Raw genomic sequence first — 21,053 nt, 5'->3', positions numbered from 1 at the left:
GCTTGCTCAGAGCCTGCAGCCTGCTTCGGATTCTGTGTCTCGATCTCTCTATGCCTCTCCCCCACTCATGCTCTCTCAAAAATAAATAAATGTTTAAAAAAATAACCCTACCAATGGTTTCCTCATGCTTCAAGGGAAAGTCCATAGTCCTTAGCATAGTATGTAAGGCTTTTTTACAACCTACTTGTCATCAGGCTTCAGCTCAAGTATGTCTGCCTTAGGGAGGCCTTCCTCAACCTCCTAATCTACACTAGCTTCCAGGTGCCTTCTTTCTAGCTTTGAAATCAAACAGCTAAATTCCACTATTTACAAAATGACAGAGAACAACACACACTGGTGAAGCAAATGTATGAGCAATTCCACTGTTTTTAAGCCCAAAGTCTCCTCCCCTTCCTGCAAACACCCTAGTTTTGGTTGTTCTTTCCCTATGTCTCAGCAGCCCATTACTGTCATCTCCAACAGCTCAACTGGTCACTGATCAACACCACTATCAGCATCACAAATATACTGAGAGAGTACTATGAGCAAGGCCCTGTTTTAAGTGGTTTTCCTGTATTGGTTCACTCTATCCTCATAATAGCCCTATAAAGTACTTATTAATGCTCCCATTTTAGATGAAGAAGCTGAGGCAAAGAGAAGTCAAGCACCCTGGCCAAGGTCATACAACTATTAAGTCATAGGATTTAAACACACAAGCAGTGTGGCTCTAGAACCTTTAATCTTTACACTTTGCCATATTATGCCAAGGGAAATACTTTGTTCTTAGAAAGGGCACTTAAAAGTATCTGACATGACATCTGGAAAAATCTATTTAAATCACAAAGTAAAAGCATCTAAAAATGTACACATTTAAGAAGATGAAATAAGTTTGAAATTTGTATTTAATGTGAAAATAAGTTAACTATTATTATACCTTAAGAACCAGTAAGTTACTAATATGCTTTTACATCCATTTTCAGAAAGTGGTTTTTAGTTCTGTTCGGCTTTGAGGAGCTCCAATGATCACGACTGGGCAAAGAGCTCTGCCAATCTTATGGGAACATGTACATGTGTGCCCAAACATACTATATGGGCTCAGTCAAAAATCATCAAGGTGACCTATGGCAGGAAAGATAAATTCATCTCTCTATATTGTTAGGGGATCTTACGGAATAAATAATTTCTAATGGCTATCTTCTCCGATAAAGGAAGCTAACATTTGTTATTTATAGGTCTACTGCATGAGCATTCATCTAGTAATCACTTGAGTTCTTCTCAAAGTATGTATTTCTCAAACTATACTCCAAATTGGATTCAATTTTTAGCCTTTTTTTTTTTTTTAAAGAAAATTAATAGAAAATAATGAAAATGTCTTACCTTCTATTCCCAATCTAATCTTCTTAAGACCTCTTTCCTTCAAAACTGATTTGGCCACATCTCTGTTTTCAATGTACTTGAAAAATCTATATAATTTTGTGCTATAAATAACTGGAAACAAAAAAAAAAAAAACCAAAAATATTTTCTTAATAAAAATCAAAGTACTTGGAGATGAACTTAAAATTATCTCCATCTTCAAAGGGGCCTGACAACCCTATAAGCCCAAATCATGGATGCAGTGATGCGGAAGGGTGACTAGCCAACATAACAGGACAATTCAGTACAGTTAATGAATAAGCAAATGTCTACTTAAGTTGAAACCAGAAAAGCTTTAATAACCAATCAGGTAACCCAATCCATAGGAAGAATCTCCTTCTGAAAGATTTATCATATACAAACTTACTAGAATGGGATCTGCCCCAATTTCTTCAAATAAGAGAACTAAAAGATAGCAATGTCACATCATTATCAAGCAGCCCAACTCAAGGACTTTGCTGTAATGCCTATAAGGCCTTGTCTGGAAGGGGGAAAACTGCCTCATCATAAACTATAAAATGGATACATCTTATATTTCACGGATTGAGCAACTATTAATAATTCCCCAAAAAGGCAAAAAGACCCTCCCCACAAACTGTTTCCAATTCAGGCGAACAGCCCCATTTACTACTGATGTTAAAAAATGGCAGATTCGAGCATGTTCTGCCTAGGTTAGTCTGTTTAGAGCAAACTGGCTTTGCAAAGGACAGACATTCCACTGACAACATGTTGAGTCTTCCAAATGTGCTGGGAACTTCAGGGAGTTAGAGTGATGGACCTTCCTCGCCTTCTCTCTTTCAGGTGGAGTTATCTCCCTTAAAAGGTGAACTGCAAAGGTTTTTTCAAAAAAAGAAAAACACACTCACAAACCAAACATGCTGGTTTAAGAGCCAATAAAAGGAAAATATGTATATAGATGCTACTCATGGGGTAAATTTGTGATTTACATCCTTAAGATTACTGGTATTTTAAAACAAAAATTTGCTGACATCTCAGAATGAATGGTGTATGTCACATTTAGGAAAATCACGCTGAAGAGGCTGTGTTTCCTCAAATCAATCTTCTTTAGTTTGGAACATCTTAGCACAAAATGAAATATATTTAAGCAAATTAAGTAAAAATGTTTTCAGTCCTCTTTAAGCTTCCAAGCTGAAGATGAAAAACATGAAAACAAACCAAAGAACACGGACATGGAAAGTTCAACAACTCAGAGGGAAAAGCCAGGTCAACCATAGTTCTTCTATCACTATCATGCCATTTCTATGTTCTATAGCTGGCTCTATACTTTCTAGTATATCTCTTTTAATCTTTGTTAGCCTTTCATTTTTCCTGTGTTTTGCTCAACTTGTTATTCCACATATTATTACAGAAAACTGTCAGAAAACAAGCTAGGAATGAGGAAACACAACAGAAATGGCTGTTACTCCAACTGTCCAGAGAAGAATCACAACACTAAGTGTATCATGCAAAGGGAGCATCTCAATGTAAACTCTGAAAAGAGCTTCTATAACTTATGTTAAAATAATCTTTTCAATATCTTCAAAAAGAATACCACTTGGGGACTGTTTTGTTTTTAGACAAGGATAAGTAAAACGAAAAAATCAGAGACTAAGGCATTCTGTAAGTTTCTATATTCCTGTATTTTTCACTTAAACCCTAATCTTTACCAAGTCAACATAGACTGGAGTACAGAACAAGGTGCTGGGTTCTTTTATCTAGTTCCTCAAATCATTCTTTTAGCTCTATCTTCTCTAACCTATAAAACTGTTCAAAAATATTATACTGGGTTCATCAAGAAAAGTAATATAAATTTTCTAACAAAAAAATCAAAAGGCTCATATCAGGGAAAGTTTAAAAGTCTATTAAGGAAAAAGTCATTGTTAATGCTCAAGATAATAAGCTGTTTTGGTCAGAAATACCTAACTATAGTTCCACAAAGCTTTCTGAAGGATCATTATATCCTCCAGAACACATATATGATACTAAAAAGGGAATATCTTAGAACTTAAAATCACCCTAGGAATCAATGAGTTGAAGCTTCTCATTTTATATATGAATAAAAATTAATCTAAAAAAATCAGCTGATTTTTTATAATCTACTAACTCCAAGATCTACTTCTGTAGAAGGCTTCTTTCTAAATGCAAAGAAAAAAAAATCCATCAAGATCCAGATACTCAATAAAGAGCAAACCATTTCTGTGCATGACAGGCATTTTGTAAAGGGCCACAGAGTAAATACTTTGGGCTTTGCGAGCCATGCGGTCTCTGTTGCAACTACTCAACTCTGCCACTGTAGCACAAAAGCAGCAAAAGACAATACATAAAACTATTCATAAAAACAGGCAATAGGCTGGATTTTGGCCCACAGCCCATGGTTTGATGACCTGGTGTAGGTTAAGAATTCAATGTACTTTCTTTATAAAAACTGTCCTTTGATCAGTATTATAAGATACAGAGAGAATCTATGATGACTCAAGAGAGAGAAAACATGCCACAACACTTACTTTGTGAATACTCTTCTCCCATCTGTGGTGGATACTCTTCATCCCAATCAACGACATCATCATCTGTAAGCACTACTATGTGGCATTCTCGCTCCCCACTCTGGGCACTAGCTACCATGAGAGGCAGGATCATTTCTTCCAGATAAAATTCAAACTGTCTACGAGCACCATCATTTGATAACTCATGCATTAGGGCACCTGAAACGAAACCCACAAAAATACCTTGATTTTTTTGATGACTGATGAGTAAAAGAAGAGCAGAAGGAATCAAATACACACACACAACATCCAACCCTACAGACAAAATAATAGTGGTTATTATTTTGTCAAAACTTTTCCTAGGGGCCCTCTGGGTGGCTCATTTGGTTAAGTATCCGACTTCAGCTCAGGTCAGGATCTCACAGTTTGTGGGTTTAAAGCCCTGCACCGGGCTCTGTGCTGATAGCTCAGGGACTGCAGCCTGCTTTGGATTCAGTGTGTCCCTCTCTCTCTGCCCCTCCCCTGCTTGTGCTCTGTCTCTCTCTCGCTCTCAAAAATAAACAAACATTAAAAAAAAACTTGGGGGGCGCTTGAGTGGCTCAGTCGGTTAAGCGTCCAACTTGGGCTCAGGTTATGATCTCACAGTTCGTGAGTTTGAGCTCCACATTGGGCTCTGTGCTGACAGCTTCGGATTCTGTGTCCCCCCTCTCTCTCTGCCCCTCCCCTAGTCACACTCTGTCTTTCTCTCAAAAATAAATATTAAAAAAAAAAAAAAATCCTAGGAAGAGATGTTATGGAACTAACTGTAGGATCTTACAGCAAGAAGGGCCAATTAAAAGTATCTAACACAAGCTCCATTTTATACTTCATAAGTGATCTGCCCAAGGTTATAAAACTAATTTGCAAAATTAGAATTAAATCCCCCAACCCCTCCCTAGCCCAGGGTAGTTTTTACTATATCATGTTGTCTTCTATCGATATACGCAATTGTATCTTAGGGTATATCTTAAGGATCTTTTCAGATTGTCCATATGAACTAAAATAGCTCCCACATTCCATCTCCCATGTTTTCTTTCTCAGAAAATTATTCACAAACATTAATATTTCAGTGTAGGCAAAGAAGTGAATTGATTTTGGGATAAGGAAAGCAAAAGGCTAAGTACAGATGTAACGAATAACTTCAATTTCCCAAATACACAGCCACAAACTCACCTGCATTGACCTAATTTTTTTTGTTTTTCTATGTCAATGGCAATGTCCTATCTCCTATTTAAGGCACTACTAATTCAGAACTACTGAGAGGCTTAGAGAAGGAATTAGAACTGAATCTAATCTATAGTCTCCAGAGGGAGGGCTTTTTCCCCCCAAACCATGTTGCTAATTATGTAATAGTTATTAATAATATATAATGATATAACAAATGATTAAATAAAATGTTATTATTTAGCCATGCCTCTCTCTAGGCTGGCTACTTCCCATTATGGATTTTTTTTTTTGAATTCCCTCTATAACCAAACTGCAAGGTATATAGGAAGGCTACTTCCCATTATCATTTCTTTTTAATTCCCTTTATCGTCAAACTCCTAGATATATCAACACATTGATTTTCCTTTAACTTCTGAACCAATTCCAATCTGGCTTCTACACTCAGTACTCCTCAAAACTGCTCTCAATATAGATTCCAAATGACCTGTAGATTGGTAAAAATAATGAACATCTTTAGATCATGTTTTTATTTGAATTCTCGGTGGAATCTCTTATGAGGACCATCACCCTCTTCTTCTTAAAACACTCTCTTTCCTAAGACTCTCCAAAGCCACTATCCCTGTTTTTCTTTCTCCTCTGGATGTTCTTCAATCATCTTTACCAGCTCTTTCTCCTCTAGCTGTTCATTAAATACTGATGTTTCTCAGGACAACTGTCTTTTCTTCTCCTACCTTATGCTGATAATTCCCAAATTTATTCTACTAATTCTCATCTTCTATATTCTAGATGCATTATATTCAACTGCTTTCTGAAAATCTTTACTGGGATGCCACCTCACAAGTACCTCAAACTCAATATATTCAAAAGCGAATTTAATCATATCTGCTTCTCCCTGCACTGTTTTCTAAAACTGGCCACATCATCCCATTCATTTCTCAGAATCATCTCAGAAGAGTGCCGGGCATATAATAGGTACTTAAATATTTGTAGAATAAATAAGTGAATCCCTGATTCCTCTTTCATATCCTAACTCAATTATTCCCCAAGGCTTATCAAGTCTACCTCTTAAATACACCTTGAATGGTGTCATTTCCTTCTCTGGAATACACTAACTAAAGATAACTGCAACATCTCTTATGCCTCATGCTTTTTTGCAGTGGGACCTTGACATCTCTTCCCAGGAGGTGGAGTCTAACCCTCCCCTTTAATGTAGGCTGGTTATACTGACTTGCTTTAACCAGGGGAGCATTGCAGAGGTGACAGTGTAGGATTTGTGGTTTTGCTTCGGTCTTGGGGAATGCTCACTTTCCAAATGCTTCCCAACCTAACCTACTGTGCAGGTTTGGAGAAGTCCAAGATGTATGAAGAGGCCACGTGTAGGTACCCTGTTTGACAGTCCTAGCTGAACTCAGTCTTTGAGTCATCTGAGTGCAGGCAGCAGACATGTGAGTGAAGAAGCTTGCAGCCTTCTACGTCACCTCAGCCCTTCAATTATTCATAAGATGAGGACTCAGACATTGTGAAGCAGACAAAAGCCACCTCTACTTGGTCTGAGTTCTTGACCCACAGAATAAAAATGATTGTACTTTATGCTATGTCTGGAATGGTCTGTTGCAGAACAATAATTAACCCGAACACACTCCATCCCCAATGCCCACCCCCAAGTCCAAGCCATCCTTAACTCACCAAACTACTATAAAACCTAATCACATTCCCCCAACGTTTGCTTTGGGCCCTGTGTAATTCATCTTCCTCTCAGCAGCCAAATTATGCATCTCCTCTAGTTTGAATCTGTCACGGCTTATACTATCCTTAGAATAAAAGTCCCAGATCCTCAACTTGGTTCATAAAGGTCTGTTACATGAAAAAGGAGATCACACATCAATGTGTACCGTCCTTTAAAAAAATATTTTCTTTAAACACTACATATAGCCCACGTACGTCTTACATATGTATGTATGTATGTATATATATATATATATATATATATATATATATATATATCCCCTACATATAAATTTAGCCCGTATTTCTCTCCTGAACTGTAAACATGTATACCCAATGCCCACTAAGCATTTCCACTTGGATGTCTAGTAAGGGTTTCAAATTTAACATGTCCCAAATCAAGCTTCTAAATTTCTGCTCCCTATGACGTCTCCCCCATCTCACTTAATGGCAACTCCACATTTCAAGTTAAAGTTCTCTTCTGGGGCGCCTGGGTGGCTCAGTTGGTTAAGCGTCTGGCTCTTGACTTTGACTCCAGTCATGATCTCACGGTTCGTGAATTCAAGCCCCACATCAGGCTCTGTGCTGGCAGTATGGAGCCTCCTTGGGATTCTCTCTCTCTCCTTTCCCCCCTACACTCTCTCTGCCCCTCCCCTGCTCACATGCTCTGTCTCTCTCTCAAAAAAAGAAAAAAAAGTCCTCTTCTCTCTTCCCCACCCCATATTCCGTTAGCTAGCAAATCCCACAACTCTACCATCTAACATGTCCAGAATTAGATCACCTCCCACTGCTTCCACCCTGATTTAAGCCACCACTCTTACTTGAATTATGGCAACAGCGTCCTAATTATCTCTTTGCTTTTACCTTATTTCTCCTTGCAGTCCATTTCCAACACACCAGCAAAGAGTAATCCTTTTAAGCCACAGTCAGATCAGGACTACAGCACCACACAACTCTACATGAAATTCTGTGTGACCAGTGCCCCGTGAAATGGTACAACACGGCAACCTCACAGATCATATCACTCCTCTGTTCAAAACCCTCCAATGGCTTCCCATCTCACTCAGAATAAAAGCCAAAAGATAAAGGCCCTACATGACCTAGGTCCCCGCCTAACCTCATCTCCTACTACGAACACTCTAACTTCCTTTACTCCAACTCTTTGCTGCTCTCAAATATGCCAGGCAAGCTGCCTCAACGGTTGCACTCATTGTTAACCTCTGCCTGAAATTAAATTTTCCTTTCCAAGTAAGGCTTCTCTGGCTATTCTATGTCCCTTCCTTACTTCTTCCCCCTCCTCAGCACCTATCACTAACATACCATATGTTACTTGTTTACCTGGTTTATTGTGTATCTTTCCCCAAAAAGTATTAAGTTCCATTAGAACAGGAAGTTTTGCCTGGTTTGTTCATGCTGTATCCCCAGAACTCAGAAGAGAATGGTACAGAATGAACAGTCACCAGATAGTTGTCCAGTTAATAAATTTTGTTTTCTCCCTACTCCTCTGGCCTTATTTCTCACCTCTCACACTCCATCCCTCCACTCTCACCACACTTCCCTTCTTTCAGTTCGTTAGGTGTGTCATATTCCTTCCAACCTGACAGCCCCTGCAAACACCTTTTCTGCTGCCTGCAACAGCATCTTATCCTCTTCACCACCCCTTTAGGTGTTAGCTTTAATGTCAAGGAGATGATCTGCCATAGTCCCTTTACCACACACTTCTCATAGCATCTCATTTCTTCACTGCATTTTTCACAGCTTTTTATTACTTGTCGAATGCCTGTCTTCCCCGCTAGACTGTAAATGCCATAAAGGCAGGGACAATGTCTTATCCATCACTTCATATTTATATTTATACTCATTCATATTTATTCTCACTCATACTACATGCATGGAACTCCTAGAAAGCTTGATTAAGAAGGGAGGGGATTATAAGTTAAGCAGTAAACTAGAAACGCATAGCTGATACTTAAGAATTAAAGAATTGGAGGGGCGCCTGGGTGGCTTGGTCGGTTAAGCGTCCGACTTCGGCTCAGGTCATGATCTCACGGTCCGTGAGTTTGAGCCCTGCGTCGGGCTCTGTGCTGACAGCTCAGAGCCTGGAGCCTGTTTCTGATTCTGTGTCTCCCTCTCTCTCTGCCCCTCCCCTGTTCATGCTCTGTCTCTGTCTCAAAAACAAACGTTAAAAAAAAAAAAATTAAAAAAAAAAAACAATTAAAGAATTGGAAATCCACGCTGCATAGGAAATGTCTGAAGCCATAATGATGAATGGCATCACTTAGAATAAATGTACAGATTCTGCGAGAGAGAAGGTAGCTTAAGACAGAATGCTTGGGAATTACCACATTCAAGAGATATAGGAACAGGGAGCAAGTGAGAGAATAATAAACAGAAGACCTGAAAGAAGGATGTAAAAGAGCCAAAGGAAGAAAGAGTCTAGAAGAAAGGAGTGACTTAACAGTGAAACCTAAAGACAGGGATACCACCCAGAATTATCACTACATTTTGAAACAGCGTTCAAAATATTCTAGACAATTAAATAAGATATCTATCTATCTAGAGAGGGAGGGTGGGAGGAAGGAAGAGTGAGTGTTATTTAGGGGCACTTAGGTGACTCAGTTGGTTAAGCATCCAACTCTTGATTTTGACTCAGGTCGTGATCTCATGGTTCGTGAGCTTGAGCCCCACATTGAGCTCTGCACTCCCTCTCGCTGTCCCTCCCTGACACTCATTATTTCTCAAAATAAATACATATTTAAACAAGAATAAAAAAAAAATAAAGTGTTATTTACAAGAGTCAATTATCCACCAAGAATATATAAGAACCAGTGAAAAACTATTAGAAATAAAGAGAATCCTGTTAGATGGCTAAATAAATACAAATGTACAAAATTCAGTAGTTTTCTCATATGTTAGCACTTAGAAAATTTAAACATATTTTACACACAACAAAAATACAAAATATCAAAAAATAAAGAGCAGAAATAAAAATAAAACTTGGGGCCCCTGGGTGGCTCAGTCAGTTAAGTGTCTCACTTCAGCTCAAGTCATGATCTCGCGGTTTGTGGGTTCGAGCCTGGGTCAGGCTCTGTGCTGACAGCTAACAGCCTGGAGCCTGCTTCGGATTCTGTGTTTCCCTCTCTGCCCCTCCCCCGCTTGTGCTCACGCATGCACTCGCTCTCTCTCTCAAAAATAAATAAAATGTAAAAAAAATTTTTTTTAAAGAAATAAAAATAAAACTTAGTAAACAGCAGTTGGAGGAGACGGTACAGTAAATATGTTAATTCTTCTAAAACATTAACTTCAAATAATTCCAATGAAAAACTTAAAATATTTTATTTTTTGATTGTTTTTAATGCTTATTTTTGAGACAGAGTGCAAGCAGAGGAGGGGCAAAGACAGAAGGGCGAACACAGAATCCGAAGCAGGCTCCAGGCTGTGAGCTGTCAGCACAGAGCCTGATGCTGCAAGATGGTGACCTGAGCCAAAGTTGGACGCTTAACAGACTGAGCCACCCAGGCGTCCCTTCACTTAAAATATTTTAAATAATTGTTTTTTAATATCTACAACAGACATAGGTCAGATTTGAGCCTGAGGCTGAAGATTACATAGAGAGGAAAAGACTAATGGTACTAGAGAAGATGACAAGAATTGGAATAGGGTCCTAAAAAATGCATGAGGGATAAAATAATTTACTTATTGAGTCCTTCCTTACCATGTGTCAGGCACTATGGACACAAAGCTGGAAAGGTACAGTCCCTACCCTCAAGTTCAAACTGGTTTAATGCTACAAACTAAAAAAAATAGAGCAAGACAGAGAGAGAGAAAGAACACACAGTCACTCTTGTCATTTCAGTGTCTCTCTGTTTCCATGACTCCATAAGCAGGCGCTACCTCTGATCTCCCTTTCTCAATAGCTTTGGTAGAACTTTAGTTTTTTAGTCTTTGGTTGCAGTCCCATTGTGTCCTACCTACAGTGTCTTTCTTCTTGGGCCCTCTGAACTGGTGCTTTATTCAAACTTTAAATTTCATTTTCCATACCACTTTTACCCACGGATACTATATTTTCATTTCTTTTAGCCCTGGGCTTTCATTCCTGAGTTCAGCTGTGGTTTTCAAACCCTTATGTGGATTACAGTGTTTGCCTGAGAAGATGGACACTGAAAAAATTTACAGCATAGTTGGGGAGCTACTATTTGCCATAGAGTTCCTTCACTATATGGTAAGTTCTATGACAGAAGATTAAGAAGTCAGTTCCTTCCTGTACTAATCTGAACATACAATTCCTTCTGTCTGGAACATACTTTCTTTTCCCCTTCCTCCAGAAAGTTTCCTTAAGCCTCCACTCCTGAGTTAGGTATGGCTCCTATATTCTCATTTAGTACTCTATTATTTCTCTAACACCATAATATAATTTACTTGTCTGTCTTCCCCACAATACTACAAGCATCATGAAAGCAGGGACTCTGTCTTTTTTTGTTGCCTTTCACATACCTAATATTTGGTATAAACTATGTGTTCAATAAAAATGCAGAAAATGACAGATAAGCCATTAAATAAGTTATTATTAAAACATATTTGCTAATATAATTATTCACAATATACTTCCATGTAAAAATACTACAAAATAGCATGTACAATATGATACAATACTTTTTAAATTTACTTTTATTTCCTAATTTTGCTATCTTTTTTAAAAGGAAACCTTTATCTAATACTATGTGTCAAGCACTATTCATTTCATCTTCACAACAACCCTGTGAAATAAGTAATATTATTGTCTCCATTTTAAGATGAGGGAACTAAGAAACAAAGTCTTAAATAACTTGTCCAAAAACCCCAGTACTCTCTATTCAATAAACATTTAGTACTTGTATGGTTTTAAGTTAAGAGAGACAGACATGTTAGTGTAAAGTGCCATTCCAGTATACAGTTAAGACACATCTTAGCAGGAAAAAATTCAGTTTTGACTCCAGCCTACACCTACACTATCCTTTTATGTTTTTAAAAGGCCATTTTGTCTCTTCAAATTCTGTATAGTTTTAATAAAGTCTATGAGAATCTCTACATTTTAAAAACCGTGTATTACAAATACTCTAGAAACAGTTACAAATAATTATTTAAAAGCCAAAAGTCTAGAAAAACCATATGGCATGTATTTTACATAAAGACTCTTACCTTTAATTCCATAACAAATAAATGAGACTTAACAGTGATGACAAGGTCTATGTCCAAAGGATTACAAAACCAAATCCACATCAATTTTTTATCTGACAGTCACCAAAATTCAACATCTAATTATATGAAATGAAATTAAAAATGGTCCCATGAATAAAAAACACAAGACATGAACTAAAAAATCTGTAATAATGCTCATGGTTTAGTAAAAACATTTTTCAAGATGTGAAAACACAGAAACTTTGCTTGTGTTTACACATGTATGCTCTACCTGTCCAGCTATCTGACTTTAAACTTTTAAATATCATTTCTAGAGAAATGGACTCAGAGGTGGACCAGCCACTTTGTCTCAACCTACTGATATTTTTATGGAGACTTTTTAAAGAATTTTTGGCAATAATAAAGTGGTACTTAGGGAAAAACTTAATAAGGCCACATATTTTCTTTTTTTTTTTAATTTTTTTTTTCAATGTTTATTTATTTTTTGGGACAGAGAGAGACAGAGCATGAACGGGGGAGGGGCAGAGAGAGAGGGAGACACAGAATCAGAAGCAGGCTCCAGGCTCCGAGCCATCAGCCCAGAGCCCGACGCGGGGCTCGAACTCCCGGACCGCGAGATCGTGACCTGGCTGAAGTCGGACGCTTAACCGACTGTGCCACCCAGGCGCCCCAAGGCCACATATTTTCAATGAGAGCTTAACTAAGTATGAAAAAAAAATAGCCATATTGAAGCATACAGTAGGTGCCTTAAATTTCTAAATAATATTTCCATTCCCAGTTTCTAACACACTAAACTTTTGAGAAGGTATGCCAAGCTAGTGTTGAGTTTAGGTTAATCAGGTAAAGATAACCATAAGGCTGAGATTAACAAGGTTATAACCATGCATAGGAAACTTAAGTGGCTTTCCACCATATATAGGATAAAAATATAAGAACATGAGTTTGGATTTAAAGACTTTCCATAAAGTGGTTCATTTATTTATTCCCATCTCCTTCTGGTACTGATACAAAGTCTCTGCTCCAACTAGGTTGTTTTCAAAATATATCTTTTGCATCTTTATTCCAAAAATTTCAACATTAGAGTCACCTCTCTACTCTTTCTAAGTTATTCCTATTTACTCTTTACTACCTGCTTCTTCTGAACTCTTTCTCAATCCTTCTAGCCCACGATAACCTCTCCTGAACTTCTTCAACCACTTAACATCCAAGTCAACATCTGAAAATTCTCCTATTCTATTTTAACCTTTCTGTGTATTATCACCCTTCCTCACCCCACCCCAGGCATGGCATAACAATGAGAGCGAGGGATGTTGTGGAGGTAGTGAGGGGAAAATATCAAAAAGTTAGGATTTCCAAAGTTCTAGACTCTGCTCTGAGGCTGTTTGATGTTCTCAAAGTGACTTGGCCCTTGTTATGAACTGAGGGTTAAGTATCCAGTTTAAGATCTGTAATGACAAATACTGTTTTTGAGAATTATTTTTATCTTCCACAGGGGCTTAAGACATTATTTCACATGCAAAGTACAAATATAGTTAAATTTTTGGTTGATGTGATCTGAAGAGTGAGGCCAAATACCGTACTTGACCAAAGCCAGGGTTCCCAAGCTGGAAGATAAAGAGTTGCAACAAAAGACAGAGACAGGGATCAAGGAGGAAATCTGGGAGAGTCTATCAAATAATAAATACATGCATACATAAATATATACATAAAATTTCTAAAAAGTTTTGGAAAATTGCACAAGATCTTGTAAAGATCTCTGTAGACTTCCACAAATCATCCTGATGGTATTAGAATGCTTTATAATCCAATTAAATATTTGATGCCTAGGTAAATAGCACTATTTCAGGCTTTTCATTCCAACACTGTAACTCTACAAACCACTTACACAAAAAACATCATACTTACTGAGATCTCTACATTTAATAGTACTATATTCAAAAGAAATACAAAGATAGTCGCATGCTTCTCTCAGTTCAGGAATAGATATGCCATCAGGACAACGGATTATTCCTGTTTTGTAGTAATCCTACAAAAAAAGTAAAGAATGCATAAAACATCTAGAGCACAAGGTGTCCAAAACCTTTTTATTAAAATTAAGCTGGCAGCATTTTCAAAAACAGTGGAGCTCTGAGATTTCTGAACTGTGGAATTTTAAAGTTAGATGGGACCTCAGTTCATCTAACCACTTCTTCATTTTACCAATATGAAAACCTGGGTTCACTGACTCACCCAGTCATATGATTATTTAATAGCAGAGGAAAGATTAGAACCCAGGTCTCCCCATTAATGATGCATTTCTTCTCTCTACTGTATCATGCCAATTCACATGTATTTTCCCCTCTGCAAGTTATTTTTCTATATAACTATCATCAAATTTTTAAACTTTTTTTAAAAAAGAAAGGTAAGGGGCACCTGGGTGGCTCAGTTGGTTAAGTATCTGACTTCAGCTCAGGTAATGATCTCATGGTTTGTGAGTTCAAGCTCTGCATCAGACTCTGCACTATCAGTGCAGATTCTCTCTCTGTCTCCCTCCCCTCTCCCTCTTTCCCAAAATAAATAAACTGAAAAAAAAGAAAGTTAAGTGACAGATTTTAAGTTACCTTCAATATTACCGAGAAAATTGAGCAAAATTTATGGTTCTTAATAAAGAACTTAAAAGTCATATCCAAATATTAAAATATATAAACAGAATGCACAGATAGTCTTCCAAATACTATTCTTTGGTGTGTCCAATTTTATGATGAACAATCAATAGCCCTCATTTCTAAAATCTACTTGAAAAGTTAAGGGTTAGCCCCCAAACTTCTTGTCACCTCTACTTGGAGGGTCAAGTGGAATTGTAAGCACTTATCCCCCAAATCAAGATCTTCCCCACCCCTCCATCAAGCTTCCTTGTGGTTCTGAGCCACAATAACGCACTTAATAAAGCTGCTACACCAGTGGAAGCAAGATGTCTTCTGGTACTTGTCCAAGTACTAACAACCCAATCAAGATCAATTTCTTTTCCTATCTTGTACCTCAGGATCCCCCTGCCTACTTTCCCTAAAATTATTTCAGGAAACCGTATTTTCAGACCGTGGCATAAACTGTCACACACTATAAATCAAATCTTTATCACTAATTTGAAATTATAAGAAGGGACTCTAATACTAATTCAAATATTCATCAAAATAAAAGGTGAAAATCTCAAAACAAGGTTTAAAATGAAGATGCTAACAACTACATTTTGGAGATGACTTTTACATGTTCATAACTGTCCACAGTGCCAGCTATGTGCAATAAAATATTAAAATTCATATAGTCTCATTCATTCTCAGGTAGCAAAAAATGATCAACTTATTGTATTTAAGAGAATTAGGAAGGGAGGAGTAATATGACTCCAGAAGTATTATCACTAAACCCTTGAAAGAACTGCCTATTTATACCTAAGAGGTAAATCATCCCCTGGCCTATCTGTGCAAAAGTCATAAAATTCATTTATTTGTGTCGTATTACCTTTATGCACTAAAATAAAAATAAATGAAATGGTATTTTTAAAACAATATTAACAATATTATTAATAATTATTAATTATATTAATATAATATCAATTGTATCAATCATATATTATATAAAATATAATATAAAATATTAATTATATTATAATATAATGTTAATTATATAATTATTAATAATTATTAATATCAGTATTATTTAAAACAATATTCTGCATACAGATATACAAATTGAACTCTGCTTCCAGTCCAAGTACCTGCCAAAAAGAGGTTATGTGATTTAGCAAATACATGTAAGAAACAAGCACTCACCAGAATAGCTCGAAACACAGTGGAGCCAATTCCCTCTGCCACTTCATACTCTCCCTTCTCATTGGGACGTGTAAAATTATGTTCTCTGCCAGATCCAAACATCCTATGATGATAAATAATTGAGAAATGTAACAAACACGATACTTCCTTCAGAGGGAAAATTTATTTCATGTACATAAGTAAAAAGGAATTAAAATTTATCAGATTAGTTCAAAACATTCTTTATTTTTATTTTTGACAGAGAAAGAGAAAGCAAGCACACAAGCAGGGAAGGGGGGGGAGAGAGAGAGAGAGAGAGAGAGAGAGAGAAAGAGAATCCCAATCAGACTCCATGCTGTCAACACAGAGCCCTGATGCGGGGCTTGATCCCACAAACTGTAAGATCATGACCTGAGCTGAAACAAAGAGTTGGACACTTAACCAACTGAGACATTGAGGTTGAGGTGCCCCTACCTCAAAAATTCTTATCAGCAATTTATTCTGGCAAATATAACAAATGAAGAAATAGTAAAAGCACTTCCTTTCTGATGGGAGGGAACAAGAGTATAGATTCCCTATAAGCAAACAAAATCAAATGATAAAATTCTGAAGCTAAAGAACTTTCCAGCTCCTGCTTCTCAGGGGGAAAAAAAATCCATCAATCAATCAGTCTAAGGGGAAAGATGATTTTTATACTAATCTTACCAGAAAGAAAAAGAAAAAGGAAACCATGTTATCTGTGCCTTCTCCTTAAGACTGCTGCCTTCTTCACTGCAAAGTTAATGCTGTAGTGCAGCACATACAGGAAAAAGGCAGATGAGGCTGTTTCACTTTTCATAATTTTAACTATAAATCTAAGAAATATCACTCGGAATTCTTTCACTTGCATCTTAGAACTGAAAAAAACAGCAATCAAATGCTCAGGTAGAGAGGAAGGAAGAAGTTAAGAGATGAATGAAAAGTTTAAACAAATGAGTAAAAAGCTCTTAACATTAATTTTTACATAAGAAAATACCAATTTGTATTTTTTCAAGTAATACTCTTGGCCCTTTAACAGTAACTATTTTGACAAGAGGCAACTTGCAGAATATGTTCTTTGAAATTTTCCCAAGAAAATTTAAAAATTGTGATTAAAGGAAGTTGAACCTCAGAATTCCATGATACCATTGTTCCTAAAGTAAACATGGCTGAGTATTCCACTCAACAACTTCCCAATTAAAATGGTTTCCTCTTTTATTATAACACAGAAATCTATGAAAAACAAAGCTTTTTCATTTCAAAGTTTCCAAAAGAATGCCAACTGCTTTTTACAGTTCCCATGAATATTAATTTTCATTAATTACTCAACTGACGTTGGAAAAGATGACTTCACTGATTTAAAAAAAAAAAAGACAACAGTCTTTCAGGAATCAAATGTCATGTAATTTTCTCAAATACTTGAAATAAAAACAAACCTATTTTTTAAGTAATCTCTAAACCCAATGTGGGGCTTGAACTTATAACACCGAGATCCCATGCTCTATAGCCTAAGCCAGCCAGGTGTCCCTTAAATACTTGAATTTTTTTTTTACAAAAGCAGAACACAGATCAATCTGGATACACACACACACATATGCGTGCACACACATATGTTGTTGGGCTTTGTTTTTTCTTTTTTTAAATGTAGCATAACAAATGAAACAAAATTTCAAATATCTACTTTTTAAGTGTGTTTCTTTAAAATTTAGGTAAATATAAAAAGTATTAATAGTGTCAAGTCATCCTCCTGACACCTCCCATCAATAATATCCCTTTGTGGGGTGCCTGGGTGGCTCAGTCGGTTAAGCAGCCGACTTCGGCTCAGGTCATGATCTCGTGGTCCGTGAGTTCCAGCCCCGCGTCGGGCTCTGTGCTGACAGCTCAGAGCCTGGCGCCTGTTTCAGATTCTGTGTCTCCCTCTCTCTGACCCTCCCCTGTTCATGCTCTGTCTCTCCCTGTCTCAAAAATAAATAAAACATTAAAAAAAAGTTAAAAAAAATAATACCCCTTTGTGCTGCTAAAAATACATAAAAGCCATAATTATTTTTTTCCTGAGAGATAGAAAGTCTAATTGCCAATGTTAAAAGGAGCATTTATTTGAAAATGTAGTGTCATACGTTAGCTTTTATTCTGTACGCAGAGATACTAAGAAATCACACATACACATAGACACATTCTAAATAGTTGGTTCCTCATATGCGACCTAGAAAAAAAAACAAGTTTTTTCTACATGTTAACTTCTATTCCATTTATAGGCTCTTTCTTTTTATACTTGAGTGAATAGAAAAAGATACTAATTTTACAATGAAAAGGTATTTGATCCTAGTTTAGGACACGTTGAAAAATCAAGTGTATATTGACTGTATCATTCTTAAGACTGCAGTTCCCACAACTACAAACTACGTTAATCTTTACTCTGAACCAGCAAAGATTTGAGGATGGCTAGTACCTCTCCTTCATTCTACTACTTGTTAATAATGTTTCTTTTTTTTAAGTATCTACATCAAACTGACAATTTATGCTGACTTTTCAGATAACCAACCTGGTGGGTTTTTTTCTTTAAACAATGCTGATGCCTGCTATATTTGGTAGTTGAATTTGGGAGCCCCCAGGTGAAGAAAGCACATTATTTCTGTTAAATTTATCTTGTCACATACACTTTAAGGTTTTCGGCTGTGCAGATCGTTTGGGACCCTATCTTCATTAACTAATATATGCATTTGTTTTTCCTGCTGATACAGCAAAGATGGTTAGAAATAAAACTAAGTTCAAGAGGCGCCTGGGTGGCTCAGTCGGTTAAGCATCTGACTCTTGGTTTCAGCTCAGGTCATGATCTCATCATTTGTGGGATCGAGCCCCGCATCGGGCTTCACTTCTGCCTGTTTGGGATTCTCTCTCTGCCCCTCCCCACTCACACTCCCTCTCAAAATAAATAAAAAACAAAAATGAACTTAAAAAAAAACTTGAAGTTTAAGACCTGGCTCTACCACTTTCTAGTTGTATTAACTTGAACACTTTATTTAACCTCCAAAGCTCGGTTCATCTGTACAATAGCAATGCTACATTCCAAGAAAGAATTACTATAAAACATAAATAAAATAATGTGAAAGTGCTTTATAATACTACAAAGAATGGCAATAATACAAACCTGCCCAACATTGTATTTGGCTGTGCAGTAAAAATGGATGGGTCTACAACAAATCTAGTGTTATCCACTATCAGTGTTACTCGTTCCGACGTTCTTACATTACGAGCTCCTTCTTTTGCATTTTCATATACAAACACCATCTCCCCAGATGTCTTACAGCTACCATCTGAACTTGACTGACTACTGTTTCTGCTGCTGTTCCCGGCACTGCTACTAGAACCATTTGGAGATGCCTTCTGAGGACGAGGACTGCTTGGACGAGAGGAACTGTGGTCTTTTTCTCGTTCTGAAAGAAAGATGTTTAAAAAAGCTATGCAAATTGTCCTCTAAAAAATTCAAAATCCACATATAGCTTCTAAAAATCCTGATGTAGAAAAGTTGTTTTAAATCACAGTATTTCTCCTTTTTGATTTCAAGTAATATTTCCACAGAACACCATAAATATTATTTCCCAGAAATAAAACCTAAAACCCCAAAATGTTTTCTACATTAATTTTTGTAGATTTCTTTTAAAGATGTACTGATGGCTAATGCTGACCCAGACCAATCAAAATTAAGGTAAATTTTATGATATTATTGTATTTAAAAATATACAGAAACCCAAGAACAGAATAATCTTCCAACTCAAATAACTAAGCAATGAAAGCTAGTAAACGATTAATAAAAATACCAATTTTAACTGTCCTAAATTCTAAAAGTATTAGTACTATTCTGAGAACACAAAGTACAAACTGAGGACTCTCACTATGTTAATGAGAGCATTACCAAACTAGTAATTTATCTCACAAAAGCAAGGTCCCAAAGGAAGGAAAAAAGTCACTAAGGACACAGAAAGTATTTGTATTTTTCAAATGACTTTTAATGTCTCCCAAATAAAATGGCTTCAACAGCTGATGCTATAACTTTTGCTTGAATAAAAGCACTGCCACAAATTTTATAGGACCATATGATTACTATCTATAATTTTAATTAGGTAGGAAATAGTGTTAAAATTCAGAAGATACTCTTTAGCTGTTCCAATATTCTACAAAGGGAAAATTAAAACTAAGATTAGATTCTGTGGTAAATTCCCTTTAGAGGCTAGATAACTAAACTTTAAAGGTGACCTAAAAATGTACCTCCATCTCATCAGATTCATCAGCTTCTGCCAAATTCCTCCATGACTCAGGCTACTTAGAACACTCTGTACAGCTTTACTGATTATATAATTAGGTTGGCTATATCTCCAGAGATATTCTGACACCTCCATTTTATTGCCTGTTTCCAGAATGCTGGTAGCATCCCAAAAGCAAAATTTGCTGAATAAAATCATTTATTACATCCTCCTATTCTCTTCCCAGATACTGAACTTAGCATACAACAACTTATTTATACTTGTGTTGATTTCTGGCTTATCAGTGCTAGTTTGACTTTAAGGACCTACTTTGACATTGATATGATAACTTCTCTGTATAATTAGGCTCTAAGATGAACGATTTTGATTTATAACAATCAAAAACAGGGGTGGTTGGCTCAGTTGGTTAAGCGTCTGACTTCAGCTCAGGTCATTATCTCACAATTTGTGAGTTCAGGGCCCCGCTGACAGCTCAGAGCCTAGAGCCTAGAGCCTGATTTGGATTCTGTCTCTCCCTCTCTCTTTGCCCCTCCCCTGCTCGCACTGTCTCTCTCAAAAATGAATAAGCATTAAAAAAATTTTTTGGAACAATCAAAAACAACCTCAAATATTAAGTCAAGGTATTAAATGTGCCCCTTCCCCGGGGCAAATGAAAATCAGCATGCTCACACTGATTATGTACCTCTGCTTCAGACTGGTGCATGCATTATAGTCACACAATGTATTTACCTCAAGTATAATAATGTTCATTTATAGTAATAAGTAGGAAGAAAAAGACCTGAGCTACTTGTCAAGAAAACAAAACACTTCACACCTTCTTTTTCATCTTCTATTTTTTGAATTAAAAATTCTGTCAAAATTCAAAATAAATTACATGATGGTTATTCTAGCTTTTACTTCCTTTTCTAGCATGATTAACCAAGAATTACTATCAATAGTTTACTACAAATTTAAAAAATAAACCACTGCCATGTATCTCATAAGATAAAAATCAATTTGAAAG

At 36.6% G+C, this 21,053-nt stretch overlaps 1 protein-coding gene across 6 annotated transcripts in view; it reads right to left on the bottom strand.

The window, feature by feature from the left end:
• Nucleotides 1-21,053, bottom strand: part of BTBD10 (BTB domain containing 10) — an 84,615-nt gene that overhangs the window by 2,728 nt on the left and 60,834 nt on the right. For all 6 annotated transcript variants that reach the window (XM_040456826.1, XM_040456822.1, XM_040456821.1 and 3 more), the window contains 5 exons: nt 18,937-19,222; nt 15,792-15,894; nt 13,891-14,011; nt 3,898-4,095; nt 1,357-1,467 (listed from right to left, as the gene is read on the bottom strand). In XM_040456826.1, the coding sequence (XP_040312760.1) occupies nt 1,357-1,467; nt 3,898-4,095; nt 13,891-14,011; nt 15,792-15,894; nt 18,937-19,222 (819 nt within the window). The remainder of the gene's footprint in view (nt 1-1,356; nt 1,468-3,897; nt 4,096-13,890; nt 14,012-15,791; nt 15,895-18,936; nt 19,223-21,053) is intronic.

The sequence above is a fragment of the Herpailurus yagouaroundi genome, unplaced genomic scaffold (assembly GCF_014898765.1).
Source record: "Herpailurus yagouaroundi ecotype Mexico unplaced genomic scaffold, PumYag 218, whole genome shotgun sequence".
NCBI lineage: Eukaryota > Metazoa > Chordata > Mammalia > Carnivora > Felidae > Herpailurus > Herpailurus yagouaroundi.
The sequence above is the reverse complement of the archived record's forward strand: the minus strand, read 5'-3'. Positions and strand labels throughout refer to the sequence as shown.